We start from the raw sequence: 17,907 nt of genomic DNA on the forward strand, positions 1-17,907 counted from the left end.
ATTTTTGAATGTTCGTGTTTTAGGATGCATTACATCAACTTACCGAATGGCCCGAGTCTGTAATTAAAAGTAATGACAATAATTTCTCCAAGAGCTGCTAAAATGTCTCCATCGAACATCGTTCCCATGCCGACTTCATTTGAACCACCATGAATGTGCACGAGGACCGCCATCTTGCTGTCAGCGCCACCTGTCTTGAAGATTAAGTCGAAAGATAGCATCATGTACGTACAAGGATAGAGATAGATAAGTCCTAACAATTAAGGCAACGTTAATTGCCAAGGCTAGACGTCTTTTTGTTACACACACACACACACACACACACACACACACACACACACACACACACACACACACCCAGACACACATACATGATGTGAAAATGATGCTTGTTCAATTCTACATGAAAACCTTTAAGAAGTAAGGCTGATATTGAAGGTTTATGGATAAGATTTCATTTTGTCTTTAGTTAATATGTATTTTCAACATGCGTTCGCAATTAACATCCATTGGTCATGCCGACATTACATATAAACCCACACAACCTAGAATCAAGTATTACAGCAGTTCATTTATCTTTATTATATAAACTGGGTCGTTGCTTCATCGCGCAACGTCGCCTTTTACTGGTGAAGTCATGGTTGATGAATCCATTTTAACCGACAGACATATTTTCAAACTAGCTCTTTCATTAATATATGATAAAAATGAAATACGGTTGAACACCATTGTTGCAAACTGCACGTGACCCAAGAAGAATTTAAAGTCATCGGAGTGTTATATACACTGATAACATATTGTCGACGCCATTCCAAAGAAAGTGGTCAAATCAGTTCCAAAACATTCGAAAATTCGACACATAAAACTTCGACGCAGTTCTACACTTCGAGATTCGCCTGTTAACGAAACTCTGATCTCGCACCTTCAATGATCATTTCATCGACAGAACATTGACAGACTTGTTTCTGCTACAGTTGTCTGGCATCATCAGTCAGTCTATGATCTAAGACCGACATATTTTTAAACACAGACCAGTGCTATAGGTCACTCTCAAAAGAACTAGTGGAGCAACAAATGGGATACATATATAGCAGCAGATCAAAGATAGTTCATCGGAATCAAATATCTGTCCCTATCAGTTCGTGTATATCCTTGTTACCGGAGTTTCTTGATGGTATCAGAGACATCTGAGATATGTGCCGATTATTGACCAGAAGGAACAGAACGATCCATCATACAGAGTTGTCCGACATAACGAATCCATGTATCGTTGAACGATAATGACCAACACAAGTTACTGAACAGGAATGAAATCTAAGCAGAATATCTGAATCACAAAAAGAGTTTTCTCCGGTACAGTTAAGTCACTTTGAGATGCTATTGTTTGCCCTGAATATGTTTTGGCATTAACAGAACATTAAACGAAAATATACAGATGGCAGTAAATGTAGCGCAGAATCAAATGTTAGAGGAACTCGTTGGAGAATTACTGCAAATGGTAATATGGCATTATGATAAACTAGTTGCATACATTGCATCGAAGATGTAACGACAAATGGTAAATTGATTTTGGTAGGAGCCATGGTTAGAATTGAATCCCTGAATTTCGAAAATTTGTAATTTGTCGAGACTTATTTAAATTTAGAACCTCCAATCTACCTATTTATCTGACCACTATTTCAAAATGAGAGAAAACAGCAAATTAGAAAATATTTTTTTACATTTCACTAAATATGTACAAAATGAATTTGCGTTTTAATGGTAAAAGATGAGAACACATACAAAATTATTCAAATCATAATGCTGCTATTTAACTCTATCAATATGTTTCGTAACTGAACCCTTTAATGTATCTTTATACACTGAAGCCACGGCTCGGTAAATCTGTTGAAATGTATTGTATATTTGTATATAGTTATGTTTATGTTGATGTATCAATGTTGTACCTCTAATGTGGCCCGAGTGTAATAAGGTTCATTTCAGTTCTGGTATAGAAAACCCGTCAGTTTAAGCAGTATCAGACTTTGGCATAAACCGCCTTCGCGTGCTATTTTGTCCTATACGCACTGATATGCTATAATGAAAGCTGTCACATCCAACACACCTTGACTAACCGCAATATCATTTCAATTGAACCCGTTGACACGTATGTATTATTTCTTGTAATGAGTAATGGCGTGGGTGTCCGCGAGATGAAGTTAACAACCCGAATCTAACAACCTCTTACTGAAATAAACCACAAAATCGGTCAAATCTGGTGTATGTGGAGTATTGTTTCTAGTATGGAAGACCTACAGGCATATGTAGGCCTAATTTGGCAATTAACCATCTGGGCTTAACCTATGGAAACGGTTTTGTCGCTCTTATTTCACTCTACCCAAAATCAATTCCATAGATAAATATTCCTTCCAATTGAAACCAAACTTAGAAAAAACACACTATTGGAACCATCAGCTGACTTTGTCATTTCATTGGGAAAGACTGGTTTCGACCCAGTTGAAACATCCTAACTTGCCCGAAGCATTGAACACCCTCTAGGGCAGCGTGTGTTCTTGGCAGGGCGAGGCACTCGGGCGCTGAAGAAGACAAATTCCATTTTCAAGTGACAGGTAGTTAGCAAGTTATTTCTGGCTGTCGAGTGTCTTTAATTAAGTGCTAGTTCCTCTTTGATAGTCTCATTTACAAAGATGGGTCGATGGTTACGTAAACGACGTGAAAGCTATCTTTACGTCAATGATAACAATCTTACGTAATTGATCGTCTTTGCTTCAAGTTCGTTTCAGCTATGGCGTTATTGACGAAAGGTTTTAGTGAGCTGTTCACTGGTTTTTCCGGAGCAATTATTGTAACCTTGGAGCCCATGCTCTTTTACTGGTTTGTAATGCATTGGTTAGCCGTGTGCACAGAGGAAGTGTTGATATAATTTCACGCCCTTAACCCTGGTAAACTGAATCAAAGAGTCTACCGCAACCTCATTCGGCGGACGAATGTTAATGGCAATAAACGTAAGTTCAGGTTGGCGTTGCGTGGCTTTATGCACATAATACAAGCTCTATCGTGGGATTGCTTCCTGTTTGAAAAGTGAAAATCATAATCCCAACAAAAGGATATTGTGTAACACATGCTCAAAGGCAAAATAAGTCGCGGTGAATGTTTTTATCATACTGTGATGCATTAAGAAGAGCTTTAACTAATAATTCATTTTCTTTGAAGGTCTTGGGTGCACTTGTTTCAACTGGACTGAAACGATGGGCTCATAGGCTACAGTATAAAAAAAACCTTCCAGATTTCAAATTCAATTTTGTTTTCAAATTTTATTTCCTTTTCCTATTACAGTCTGTTTGTTGTTTAACGCCCCAATCAGAAATATTCCAGCTGTATGACGGCGGTCTGTAAATAGTCGAGTCTGGATCAGACATTCCAGTGTTTGACATCATGTGCATCGATCCAGGTAATTGGGATGCATCAACCAAGTCAGCGAGCCTGACCACCCGATCCCGTTAGTCGCCTCTCACGACAAACATAGTCGCCTTTTACTGCTGAAGACCTATTCTGCCCCGGATATTCACGGGTCCCACTAGCAAGTAGCAAGGGACACTGTATCCATGGATTCGCGTTTGTTCCCATGGAGACACGTTGGAGTGAGTGAGTATGCCGCTTTTAGCAATACTCCAGCAATATCGCGGTGGAGAACACCAAATATGGGTTTCACACATTGTACCCATGTAGGGAATCAAACCCGAGTTTGCAGCTTGGTTTTAACCACTGGACACCATAGCAGTTTTAAATTGCAAATGTTTAGGTAATGCGTACTTCCTGTCTAAATACGTATCAAAAAGGCACCGAGCTACTATGATTTGTCTTGCTTGCGTTAGTGTCTTGGGGGTCACGCGGTCTGTAACTGTATTTCAATTATATCACGCCCCGTCTGCAGGTTATCCAACGAAACAGATTCCATTTGGTGTAAAGGACAATGTAGCGGTGAAAATTATATGAATGGGTCACTGAAACACAGTGATGACACCTGGTGTTCGCGAAAAGGGTAAGCATGCCCTGGCCGGGAAGCCGTGTTTACGCGATTATAGTTTTAATTCACATTGAGTCATTATTGTTTTAATGACGTCTCTTATTTGACTTCCCGGGAGGCACGAGTGGCACAATCGTGTCAGGCGCCGCGATTCGCTGTGCACAGTTGCGTCCCATGGGCACGCCAGACACCTATGATTGTGGGTTCGAATCCCGGTTCGCCCCGATTATGTTTCTAGGTTTGTCAGCACACTCAATTATTTGACTTCGTCTAAGGCGCCGCGATTCACTGTGCAGAGTTGCGTCCCTTGGGCACGCCAGAAACCTATGATTATTGGTTCGAATCCGGGTTATGTTTCTAGGTTTGCCAGCACAGTCACTTATCTGACTTCCCGACCACAGTATATGGTGTCCTATTCAAACATGGAACTCATATCAAAACTACTACCTAAAACTCGCCAGCGAAAAAATGACCAGACTCAAATATGTAAATTACAAGTCACGTCCGTTCCCCGAATAAAGACGTATAACTGAACCTTCTAGTCGTGTACAAGACATTCAGACAAATGAAGTCTCCAGGTTTTTCTGACGTAAAATCTTCTTATCCTATTTATATCAACAGCAGTCATTAGGAGATGGCATATCCCAAGCCCAGTGCAATGTTTCGGAAAGAGGTATTGAACGGCTTTGAAATAGATTCCGGAAATAGTCTCACTTGTTTCCATGGAAATGACAAAAAAACATCTAACTTTCAAAAGCAAACATTATGTGGGTAAATATTCAATAGTTTTTACTTCTGCTCCGGAAACGAACCCCTCCGTCAGTCCAACTTGATCCACAAAACATGACTTGGATAGAACATTTTTTTAAAAACTGCAGCAAAACCAATCAAACAATCAAAAGATTGCAAACAGTGAAATACTGTTCAATAGGGGGGATAATGAAGCTCTTCTCGTGCCAAGAGCTTGGTTGGTGCTTCTATTAGTGGTACTTTTGTACATACCACCTAAATTCATTCACAGACAGTGAGCATAAGAAAGCTCACAAAACCATTCTCAGTGTAAACAAAAGTGACATATTATTTCCATAATTATACGAAACCTCTGTTTAAAGCCAAACTACGATTCCGACCATATGATAAGCTTTGTTTCTTTGTTTGTTGTTTAATGCCACACTTAGCAATATTATAGGTATATGACGGCGGTCTGGGAGTCAGTGTATTGTGTCTGAGTAGGGTATTCATGTTTAACTGAAGCATGGTATCGCAGTGGGCTAGCACAGTAAAGTCGGCATTAGACCGGACTAGTACAATCACACACACACACACACACACATACACACACACACATACATTCATACATACACGCACGCACGCACGCATGCATGCACGCACGTCGCTAAATAAGTGCAGCAATCATGACATATTTACTATCTGCTATATTGCTGACCGCGATGTGAATAAAAACAACAACAAAAATGTTGTAAAGATTTGTCCAGGTGTACATCATGAGGAATATTTGCTGACTAACGAAATGTAAAACATTAGAACTGATATTAGAACTGTTCTTGAATGTTTTCGTTAAGGTATGACATCACACGCACCTGTGGTACGTAGATGTTGATGTAGAGGCAGTCTTCGTCGCTGTCGGTGTATCCAGGGACGTGCATGTGAACGTAAGACCATTCCGATCCTGTTTGGGGACACGCTGGAGGCTTGACCGTGGCGTTAAGAATTCCCTCCCACGACTTGGGTTCTTCGGGGTTCTGTTAATAAAAGAAAGACAAATCTATAGTCGATTGTTTCATGAATTGTCAATATTCAATTCTGGCAGTGATGATTTGTGTTTTGTTTTCAATTTTGAAATACCATTTCTGTCTTTTTTCACTGCTTGTGTATTTGTTCATCTTTGTCTTTCTATTTTTGTGCACGGCGTATCGAGAATTATGTGTATAAAAATCAAATTTATGAAATATGAACGTATTTGTACACTGATGTCAAAAGTTATCGTTTCAAGGGTATTTAAGGGCGATGGAACAGCCTCATTGTTAAGACATCTGCAATCACGTCGATGGCCCTGGATCGATCCCAATATGGAGATTTCTATTCCATGTGTTCTGTCTGTTTGTATGACCATTGCTACAAGTGGCGTAAAACCGAAGGCACTTTTATAACGAATTTCAAATCAATTGTGGCAAGAAATGTCCAAAGTTTTGTTAACTACCCTTTCCTTCAGGAAGTAGTTTTCGAACATGAAGCACACAATATACATAGATATACACTATTTCAAGAAGTTCCAGGGTAATACAGTCATGCTCAGATAACCGCTCCCCAATGTCAGACGAGACGCTTCTCCAAGGTCAATACTTACACATAACATTCATGTATTCAATCAATCAATCAATCATGTTCTAAACGCTTCTCAAAGACTTGTTGGGTTCAGACAGACATATTGCATACTATAAACACACTTATAATTAAACCCGTGAAGATCCGGGTAGAATAGGTCTTCAGCAACCCATGCTTGCCGTAAAAGTCGACTAACGGGATCGGGTGGTCAGGCTTACTGACTTGTTTGATGATGAATGTCATCGATCCCAATTGCGTAGATCGATGCTTATGATTTCAGTCACTGGATTGTCTGGTCCAGACTCAATTATTTACATATAATTATTTGCCGAGTGTGGCGTTAAACAACAAACCGACCAACCCAAGAAGGCAATATGAGAGCACGTTGTGGTTCTTCCTTAACTAGATTATTCGTCATCAAATATCTTGGGAATGGGAGATGTTTCCTCTGTCTTTACTCCATCAATCATCACCTTGGCCTTGAATGCTTCGGCATGCATAGGGAAGAGAACTCCTGGAGATTGAATGAAGTACGTTGTCTACTGTCATAAGATAAGCACTGCATAAGGGACGACCACGTACATTCTCAGTGAAAGTAATTCGGACAGCAGCTGTCATCTCGCAATGACTTCATATAAGTGGATTAAATTACTTACACTGTGAACAGAGTAGAGAAAGTACAGGCTTACAAATACACACACGCCTTTGCAGATCAGTCAGCTGAGATGCCCGCATAACTGAAGTAGCTGTCTTGAGTAGGGCGGTGATAGACATCGTTATAAGCTTGGATGATTCTATCTGTCCACTCCGATACAATCTGCTTGTATGTCTGTCTACAGTTCGGCACTGCGTAAATCGGTTTCTCTACATATCGCCGTATATTTAAATGATTGGTCGCATAATATTTTTGACATGTGTTCAGTCATCACATCATGAGAACATATGATCATATGCCTTTTTTAGCTTTTTGCTTTTTGTTTAACGCCGTACTCAGCAATATTCCAGCTATATGCCGGTGACCTGTAAATAATCTGGACCAGACAATCCAGTAATTGACATCATGAGCATCGATGCGCTACATTTAGAATATGTAATGTAATTATATAATTCAATACCACAATATATCAGTCACTTGTTATTTCCCACTTGTGAGGTCAGCACCGAAGTGGTAAACGTCTGAGACCTGCATAATTCGGGCTTTCCTCCCACATCTAGCTGACACGCCGTGATATAACTGGAATACTCTAAAAAGCGGCGCTAAACCCGACTCGCTCGTTCGCTCGCTCCCACTTGTGAGCTTAGCAAAAGGCAAGGGTAATTAAATGCAGTTGATTTTATCTGAAAACTGAAATAGGTTGATAAGAGAGTTGCATAAATGTGAACGAGTATTCTGAACGCATTAAAATGAGTGACACACTCCACTATTTGCCTTCATAAAGTCCAAACATGATAATGTCGTTCACACAAACACATCCTAGCACCGTCCTTTATGGAGATCTATAAATACACTCCTCACTATCCAAGAAAGAGATAGCTGGTTGTAAATGTGAAACAAGATTTAAGGTTACATGTCATGACATGTGGTAGTGAATGAGTGAGGTTTCACGCCGCTTTTAGCTATAGCAATATTCCAGCAATATCACGGCGGGGGACAGAAATGGCCTTCACACATTGTACCCATGTCGGGAATCGAACCCGGGTCTTCGGCGTGACGAGCGAACGCTTTAACCACTAGGCTACCCGACAGCCCGATTGTTGTAAGTATACATCATTTACGTTACGCTCTTCTATCTTAATAGTTTTTTTCTCTCATACGTACATGGAACAAGGAAGTCGTTTAATCATCTTACGGCTCCGTTATTTATTCATTGCTCATTGGCGCCTGTGATAACTAGGTTAATGGAGGCACTGGTGGCTCAGTATTCTAAATAAATAACACCGACAAAACCTCTTCCATATTCATAAGCAATCTCTCCCAAACGCAGAGTCGAATGTACGATTCCGACCATATCATAAGCAAGTGTTCAAGAATCACTATCAAAAAGTGATGATACCAGGTGTTCGCGAAAGGGTGAGCGTATCCTGCCCCGGTGGCACCCGTCACAAACACATGCAAAGGCAAACTAATTGTGCACATGAAAAAACACGGGGGCATATGGTGTAAGTCAAAATAGGGAATTGCATCAGACATCATTTTTGTCAAATTGGGAAATGTCATCCACATGTCTACCATAAGGCGTTTTGAAAACTTTACTGGGGCATTGAATGCTGTAACCTTAATCAAACAACTTTGGAAACAAGTTTAAGACACAATAGTTCGTTGCGCAGAGATGCGTCCTTTATTGGTGCCGAGATCCGCTGATGATTGACTCTAACCTTCGTCCTGAATTAGATCCTCAGTGTGTCAGCACCATAAGTGATAAAACGTGAAATATAACTGAAGCATCCATCAAACCCTCAAGATACCAGCATGTTAATAAATGCATTGCTAAAGTTCTTTTCAAAGTCAAACAGAATCTGTGCAAGTATGTCAAACAAAATCCCAAGCTTAAGACAGCCTACAATAATCAGTTTCTTCTTCCGCAGCAACAGGTTGTTTTGTACACGGCCGTTTCCAACTCGAATGCCCTGACTACATGGTTTTATCAAATTTACGCTAACCACGTTTATACGATGCCGACATCCTCTTGAAATCAAGCACACACTTGTAACGAATCTTACCATGCAAGCTGCAATGGATAGAAAATGTATGGCTCCCAGACTCGCCCATGCCAGGTTAGCCAGTGTGGATCTGATTACTGCCCCACTGACACAGGCTGAAACGAACATGCTATTAACTACTTGTCAAGTGCAATGGGCATGCCAAGGAAATCAATTACCATCATTTCGCTGCATTTGAATGAGACCTAGAAATCATTACGAACTCTTACAGCCTTACACATGTCCTGGATACTGCTAGTTTGTGATGAAAGATGGTGCGGTTGTTGGTGAATACTCTTTAACGCCGCTTCGAGAGTATTTAACCCAGTAACGGTGGTTTACATGTGTGAAATAAACATCAATTAACAATGTCTCTACAATGACTTGGTGTGTTATTTAGAGAGCGTTATGTCATGAGTGAGTGAAAGTTGATAGACGCCGCAGTCACCATACATCATAGCACGAAAGCCTATAAGATAGTAGTGTCTGGTCTAGGCAAATTAATAACAGAAGTAATGGCTCATGTCATCACAATGAACCACAATGGAAACTTTAGGACCGCTTGATCACCGCTTGAAGTTCTTCTTCCTTGGTCTCATATCATAGCAACTGTAATATTACTCTGCAGTCAGAAATAATCCATGTCATCATTATCATGGCGATGTACAAATGAGAGCGTACTACATATATGTAAGACATAACAGTTTGACATTACATAAATTACATATTGATGTCAGATTCATCCAGATTCGGATATAATCCAGTTATAGCCAGGTAAGGATTAGGTCTGTTACAAGCAAGTCAGAAGGTTGAATGTTTTTGTTTGTTTGTTTGTTGTTTGTTTGTTGTTTAACGCCGCACTCAGCAATATTACAGCAATATGACGGCGGTCTGTAAATAACCGAGTCTGGACCAGACAATCCAGTGATTGACATTATGAGTATCGATGTACGCAATTGGGACACGATGACATGCATCGACCACGTCAGCGAGTCTGACCACCCGATCCCGTTAGTCGCCTTAAACGACAATCATAGTCGCCTTTTACGGCAAGCATGGGTTGCATAAGACCTATTGTACCCCGGATCGTCACGGGTATGACAGCATGAAGTATGATAGCATGATCCATGCAGTCGGGATACGATAACACAACATTAGCTAGGTCAAACCTTGAAAACACCCGATCCTCATTTCATCGACACTTATATTATACCCAAATCTGGCACATTGTTTGTTGTCATGGAATTGCGTTTTAAACGCTTGTAACAGCATGTCAGTATGCAGATTTCATTGTGGAAATATATAAAAGCGACAAAACCCTTTCCTTATTCAAAAGAAATCTCTGCATAAAGCCACAGTCCACAGTAAGACCACAACAATATCATGAGCATGTGTTTTTGAATAACTATCAAATCGTAATGATACCAGGTGTTTGCAATAAGATGGCGTCCTTTACAAACACATGCAAAGGCAAGTCAAATGTTCACCTGATAAAACACGGAAACATATGATACAAGTCAAAATAGGGAATTGCATCGGACGTCATTCTTGTCACTGATCCATCAACTTTTGAAAGGTCCTCCACATGTCTACCATAAAACTTTTTGAAAGCTTTACTGAGGCCTTGAATGTCGTAACCTTGATCAAACAACTTCTGAGCAAGAGTCGCATGACTCTCAATGAAATCTTCGCAGAAAGACCATAATGGATTGTACCTCAAAACTTGTGAAATGTAGATACCAAGGGCTGGAGCTGCTGGAATATTGCTCGACATAAAAGGAAAGTTGACTATTTGACACTTGAAGTCATGCTTCTTGTCATACAGTCTTATGGAGAGTGGTTTGTCACTCTGAATCTTTATGCAAAGGCATAAATATGAAACAGATGAAGCGGTCTCACGGGTCTCCTTCTAGTTCAGGTGGGTAAATTAATGAAAGGACAGTTGGCGATTTGATGGTTATTGAAAGATAACAGATAATCGATATACCTGAAGCTTAAGTAAAGGCCAAATTACCTTGTTTTGTCTTTGCCAATCCGTGCAGAAATTTCAATTCATATGAATAAAGAAACAGATCAGCAGGACGGGGAGGATAATTAGAGCCTACGGGGATGCCTACTTTGGTCCAATTGGCGTACCTCAAATTTTACATAAATGTTATCAATGAGGAATTCCAGCATTTCACATACTGTTTTCTCAGTAAAATTCAGGTGGCATTGCTTTTCAGGTGAACAATTGACGTGCCTTTGCATGTGTTTGTGACGGTTTCCGGCTATGCTCACTTTTTCGCAACCATCTGGTATCATTAGTATTTGATAGTGATTCATGAACACATGTCCATGATAGACAGAAGTCGGAATTGCACAATCAACTCTGCTTTATGCAGAGATTTCTATTGAATATGGAAAGGGTTTTGTCGCTTTATTTCATTTTGGACAAATTGCCCTGAATATCTGAACATAGATATGTAACTGTATGTATGTCCACATAGTTTTATAACATAAGCCCCATGCATCAAGGAATGAAACCTTAAGTTTGTGGTTTGTTTGTTGTTTAACGCCGCACTCAGCAATATTCCAGCTATATGACGGCGGTCTGTAAAATGATCTAGTCTGGACCAAACAATCCAGTGATTGACATCATGAGCATCGATCCACGCGATTGGGATCGATGACATGTATCAACCATGTCAGCGAGCCTGACCACCCGATCCCTTTAGTCGCTGAAGACTATTCTACCCCGAAATCTTCACGGGTCTTAAGTTTGTCATGTGGGATAGTGGAAGAGACGCCAAAGCGACGCACGTGTCTTACATTGTTAATAAGCGAACACGAGGCAGACCAAGGGTTCCTCTCACACAACAGGCGTTCTTGCCACCAACGCGATGTTCTGTTTTGTCAGACCTCGATATGTAACAAATAAGATAAATACCTATTCTATTTGGTTTACCTCCTCGAATTAATCATTATGAGTGTATAGAGTAGACAAAAATCAATTCCGAGGATGCACGATCACTGTTTCAGTGTGCTGGTACTAACATCACCCACATAGTTGTAGATGTCCACATGAATCAAGTTTCAATTTCTATGGAATATCCTTTGCGAACTGAGGTTCTTGTACTCAGCGTTCAATTAACCATCCTTTTTCAATTCAGGATAGTCAGACACTGACAGTGAAATATAAGTATATTCAATTATATGTAGACACGGATGTAATCATGTCGTACTCTTAATGTTTGAAACGCACCTTAACCCAATCAAACAGAACCATGTAATAACATAATTTGCTACCTTCAGTTAGCCTAGTTCGCACGCCACGCCAAACACACTGGTTCAATTTCGACATGGGCTTAAGGCCTAAAGTAAATTCTTGGTAACTGATAAAAAATTAACTATTCTACTTTTTACCATGGTAAGTTTGAAGTCGGTACATATCTAGAAAAATATATCCGTCAAATAGATTCCGGATGACATTTTCATACCACTGCATTTCCTTTATAATCTTTAGTATCAACACATCTTGCTTCGTCAGAATGGAATGAAGTATTTACATGAGCCACCAGCATGGCGTTACCAAGAGGTTTACAGTGGAATCATAGTAGGTACGGGCAGGTTTCTGAAAACTGCTCCCGGCACAGTAGGTCCGTCATCTCCCGCCGTTCCTAAATTACCGTTCCCCTACAAATCAAAGATATTGTATCAACCCATTTGCCCTCTTGAATAGATATATCCGCTGTGGAAAAAATCACGCTTCATTGAACAATGCACGTTGTATTATATGGTAAAGATATATTTTGCTATCATTTAAGCTTTCCTTAACCACAGACATATAGTACATCCAACTATGAATTTGTAAATTACTCTATTCATTGGTCAGTCAGAAGTATCGAATCACAATATCCACCTCTGATTAAACAGCAGATTTGAAGGGCCGCATTTCGGCGGAAGCTAATATTTAGAGAAAGTCTACATTTCACATTCTTTGAGTCTGCTTTCTTTGAAGATTTCAAAGGGCGTCATCCGTCTCTTCCACAAAAATTATGTCCGATGCTGTCACTTATGTGGACTTGTACCATGTGTTCCCACATGTTGTTTTAAGTGAACAGTTGACATGCATGTGCGTGTGAGGGTACCACCGGTGGGGCAGGATACGCTTACCTTTTCTCGAGCCCCTGGTATCACCACTATTTGTTAGTAATACATAACCACGTGCTCACATGATAAAGTCGGAGGCGTACAATCGACTCTGCTTTTGGCAAAGATTTCTTGTGAGTATTGAAAGGGGTTTGTCGCTTTTATTTCAATACCTATTTTATACGCAAGTAAAGTATAATGATTGAAAAACTTGTTGGAGAAGATACAACACTTTGTTTCTTTAACTCAGATCAAAAGCCTATTGAAATTATTTTGCTCACACCAAGGAGTTCAAAAGTACTTTAGTCATACGCATTCGGTTCCAAATTCAATTTACCGCGGTTGAATCTACAGGTAACCTACAATGAAAACACATTATATTTATTTGTATCACATTCACATTCACGTATTTATCTGTATTGTATTCTCAACCAAAGGCATCTTATATTTTGTAATATATTTTATTTCTTCCTCCATACCAAGCTGAACATGGTGATGAGAAACCCACAGCATAACATGGATGGCCTAAAGCTAGCACCAGCACATGAAACTGTCTGGATCAATATGTCTGCAACTGATAACCCGCTGACCGCTGCAAGCAGGACGGTGAACCGGGATACCACCTCAACATGCCCAACATCTTTGTTGCTGACGCTGGGGATACCGTATGATCGACTAGACTGACGCATCTCATAACAGGAAGACAAAGGTACTGTTACGTCAAAGACTTTGTACTTTATCTTCAAAAAGACTGCTGTTACAAAATGGCACAGCGTGTGCCATGTTCCAGCTGAAAGAACATTTGCAGGATGAACTTCTACAGACACTGGTCGCCCTACGGCATTTCAAACACTGTACTTCGTTTACAATGTTGGCCGTTATTAGTCAAGGAACTTAATGTACAGGGAACGCAACTTGTGTCGAACTCATCTAGTTTCCAACCTGTCTACATCTATATGTGTGTGGCTGTCTACATCTATATGTGTGTGGCTATTTCTAGACACATAATTGTACCTTAAAGCGAAGCAACATGAAGAATAATATTCTTGCACCTAGATACATCACCAACTGACACTGGTAATTAGTAATTTACCTTAAAGTTTGTATATGTATTTAGTATATGTAGGTGTTCCCAACTGCAATCCCCTGGACGGCAGGGCTTCCGGGTGTATTAGATTTCACTGTACATATAATTATTCCTTGTCAAATTCATTAGTTTCATGCTCTTATACATGTACACTTATACGTGAGCCAATATCTAACCAGCAAATAGTCTTTAAAGGTAAGGGATGTTCTGTTCTGAAATTGCATGTACTTTATATATGTACATGGGATGGTTGAATGGTTCTGGGCCCAACTAAACCACAGGGGCAAAAACGTATACACTTGAAAATTGGATTTGACCAAACAATTATAAACGTTATCAAAACGGAACTTGGCTGAAAACAGTTGCACTATGCTGTGGCGCCTCCGTCTTCAAACTTTACCTTTTATTCGTCAATGACGGCAATGGGCAAGTACAGTACAACGTTGACGAATTGGTGACTGGCTAAGAGTGCGTTTTACTGACGAAATGCATTCTGCTTACTTCTCAGAGTGTGTGTGTCTCTCTCTCTGTGTCTGTGTGTGTCTGTGTATGTGTGATTTGCGCCAGGCTGCATTCATGAAGTGCATACATATGGTCACTATTGAGAATGTCTGGTGTCTGTGAACCAACTTGTACGCCATGACAATACCTTCTTCACACTGCTCATTACCGTGTACTGTGAACTTGCGACCTCCTTGAGTCTTCATGTGCACGTCAGCTGTTGTGAGATATTCGTTGATATGATGCAAGTAATATAGCATATGATACCCGTATCAATTTACACCATCGAATAACCATTTCGTGTTTGTTTCATTTTAGCAAACATGGGTTTCTTACTTTCTTTTGCCCGGCAGTTTATGATAAACTGCGTTGATGGAGTTGGTTGATACGTATTGTTCAACAATATCCTCTCCGAGGACCACGCACTTCTGTCAACGAGTGTCTGGCTTCCTCCTGGTGGTGTAAAACGTCCACAGCAAATATGAAAAGTCATCGTCATTCGCATAATTCTTTCAAGGCAGTTCTGTATTCAAGTATGGGAAGAGGTTGAAATCAGATGGTGCCAAATCTGGTGATTACGGAGTATGTCCAATGGGTTCAAAGTCAGGTTGAAGCACACACCTTCAGTGAGATTAAAGTTGCACCGAAGTTGGGCAAACATATTTGGTATGTTGTGCACGTGCAGGTCATGAGGATGAAATTGACTATGCTCCTTTGGACACACGTGTTGCTCATAATGCTATTAAGAGGTCTGTGTCACAAGTCGATACCAGTCTCTTGTATCTTTTATCACATGTGCATCGCATCTTTGCGGAACACCACCTTCCCCTCTCTTCGCACTGGTACCTGGTATGGTCAAACCATGCATCGTTTGTAGTCAGGCTCGGGACTCTTTAGCCATTCCTCGTGTGACATTATCAATGACCTTGTTGTGCCAATGATGAAATTAAATCCCTGATTACATAAATGGTTATGAACCCTTAATTCCACAAAATTACATATTAAAATCGCGACTTCGTATCATTAACATGTCAAGAGGGATTTTCGGAACTCAACAGATATGGAGAGGGGTCAAAGATGTGCCTCGTAGGCGGACTTCCGTGCCATATCATTTTGTAAACAGTGTGTTAAAAATGCCTGTCGTTTTTGTAACACAGAAATGTACACCACTAATATCAAACGTTGTTTCAACATGTCAAACAAACAGTGCCTGAAACGGAAGAAAACCCACACATAAAACCATACAAGCACAAGAAACATTTTTGCATATTCTACTTGTGTTGCGAAATATTGTTATTAAGAGGAATCCACAGCAGGTCAGACATCAAGCCTTGACGACGTCGTGTTGTATGAACCAAGTGATGATTCGCCTAGTAGTCTAGTGTCCAAAGTGATCGCTCGTCTATGCGGGTTCGATTCCTTATAGGGTACATTGTGTGTAATGTCAGTTCCTACCGTTGTGATACGACTGTCATCTGACTATTTCCAAAAGCGGTGTAAAACAATATTAGACACCTAATACTGATACTCCTCTTTCACCTAAGTCATAGCACAAAATATCAGATTCCAGGAATAGGTTATATAAGTGAAAGCCTGTTACGACGTAAATTGTAATAAAAAGGTTAATTGTAATACGTCGTAACAAGGCCTTTTTGTATGCTAAATGTCTTTGGACTAAAGTTCCCCTTCTCGAAAAAACCTGGTATAATCAGTATTAGTGATTCATAAACACTACAGTTATGCCATAGACAGAATTACATAGACTCCTCTGCTTCAACAAGATATTTCGTATGAATATGTATACGGTTTGTAGCGTGTGTTTATGTGATTCTTACACTCCTGCTAGCCGATTGTGTACATGCTGCTACCTGTACTCTGAGCATCTACCGGCCCGTGGAGATCCGTGAAAGAATAGGTCTTCAGCAACAAGCTGGCCGTAAAGGCGACTACGCTTGTCGTAAGATGCGACAAACGGGATCGGGTGGTCAGGCTCGGTATTTTGCCTTTTACGCCCAATGGCATCTGTTTCGTCGGATAATCTTGACAAGTTATTCTTTGGTAGAATACCTTAATTGACGCCATTAGCATTAACCGGCTGTGTGACCCGTGAAGATCCGGGGTAGAATAGGTCTTCAGCAACCCATGCTTGCCGTAACGGCGACTATGCTTGTCGTAAGAGGCGACAAACGGGATTGGGTGGTCAGGCTCGATTTAAACAACAAACAAACAAATCAAACATCTACCGGATCGTAAAATGACATTTGACACACATGTAAAGTGTGTCGGGCATATGAAGGTGCAAACAATGCTGAATACCGGGTCTATAATATAGTTAAATCTAAACGTGTTTTGCATGTGTTTAATAATAAACACATCTCACGGTCCACGTCTCCGCTTCTGCCTCCTACTAAATCACATGTCATAAAGCGTCGACAATAATGTCAGGAACATTCTTGCTTGAAAATGCAAAAATGTTTTCACCTCCTTACCCCCTGAATGAGGCAAATTCTATTTTACTAATGGACCATTTGGGAAATACAATCAGAAAGTATTCAAACACGACATGGCACAAAACCTTCACAATGAGCTATTTTCAATTTTAAATGCCAGGTGTCTGATAAGAAGTAATCTGTTATAATCATGTTTTTTTCAAAAGAGACATCAGTGAGAATATGTCAAGTGTGCTTGCATTCATTAACGCTGTACGTCGCAATATGTTACAGTCCTGGAACAAATCAAACATCTTACACATGGTTCGCCCTCAGTAAAGTCCAAACCGGGTCCCATGAGAATTCATTAGGATCTTTCTTTAGGCAATAAAAGTCGCAGATGCTCTAAATGCTGGGTATTGAAAATTATAAATGATGGTAATGTCATCTCTGGTGAGCAAAGGTGAAAATAAATGTCCTTTGATATATTATCCGATGCTTTAACACACCTTATAGTTTTTGTTGGTACAATGTATTGAAGGGGAAACACCGAGGAACAAACACCCAAGCAACACATTCATTAGCACAAATCACTGGAACAGTTAACTTCCAACTTCGTTGAATTTGTTTTGTTACAGCTGTCAATTAAAATGGCTTAAAATTAGTTTTTAGATGTTGAGGGAATG

General features: G+C 40.1%; 1 protein-coding gene across 2 annotated transcripts in view; it reads right to left on the reverse strand.

Moving 5' to 3' along the window:
• Positions 1-17,907, reverse strand: part of LOC139479858 (acetylcholinesterase-like) — a 62,786-nt gene that overhangs the window by 18,456 nt on the left and 26,423 nt on the right. Inside the window, exons 2-3 of one of the 2 annotated variants that reach the window (XM_071262758.1) lie at positions 5,629-5,790; positions 44-194 (exon numbers count right to left, since the gene is read on the reverse strand). In XM_071262758.1, coding sequence (XP_071118859.1) covers positions 44-194; positions 5,629-5,790 — 313 coding nt within the window. Of the gene's footprint in view, positions 1-43; positions 195-5,628; positions 5,791-17,907 lie in introns of those variants that run through there. The other variant, XM_071262759.1, reaches the window with a different exon arrangement.

Source organism: Haliotis cracherodii, unplaced genomic scaffold (assembly GCF_022045235.1).
Source record: "Haliotis cracherodii isolate W230 unplaced genomic scaffold, xgHalCrac1.p SCAF_4, whole genome shotgun sequence".
Taxonomy (NCBI): Eukaryota; Metazoa; Mollusca; class Gastropoda; order Lepetellida; family Haliotidae; genus Haliotis; species Haliotis cracherodii.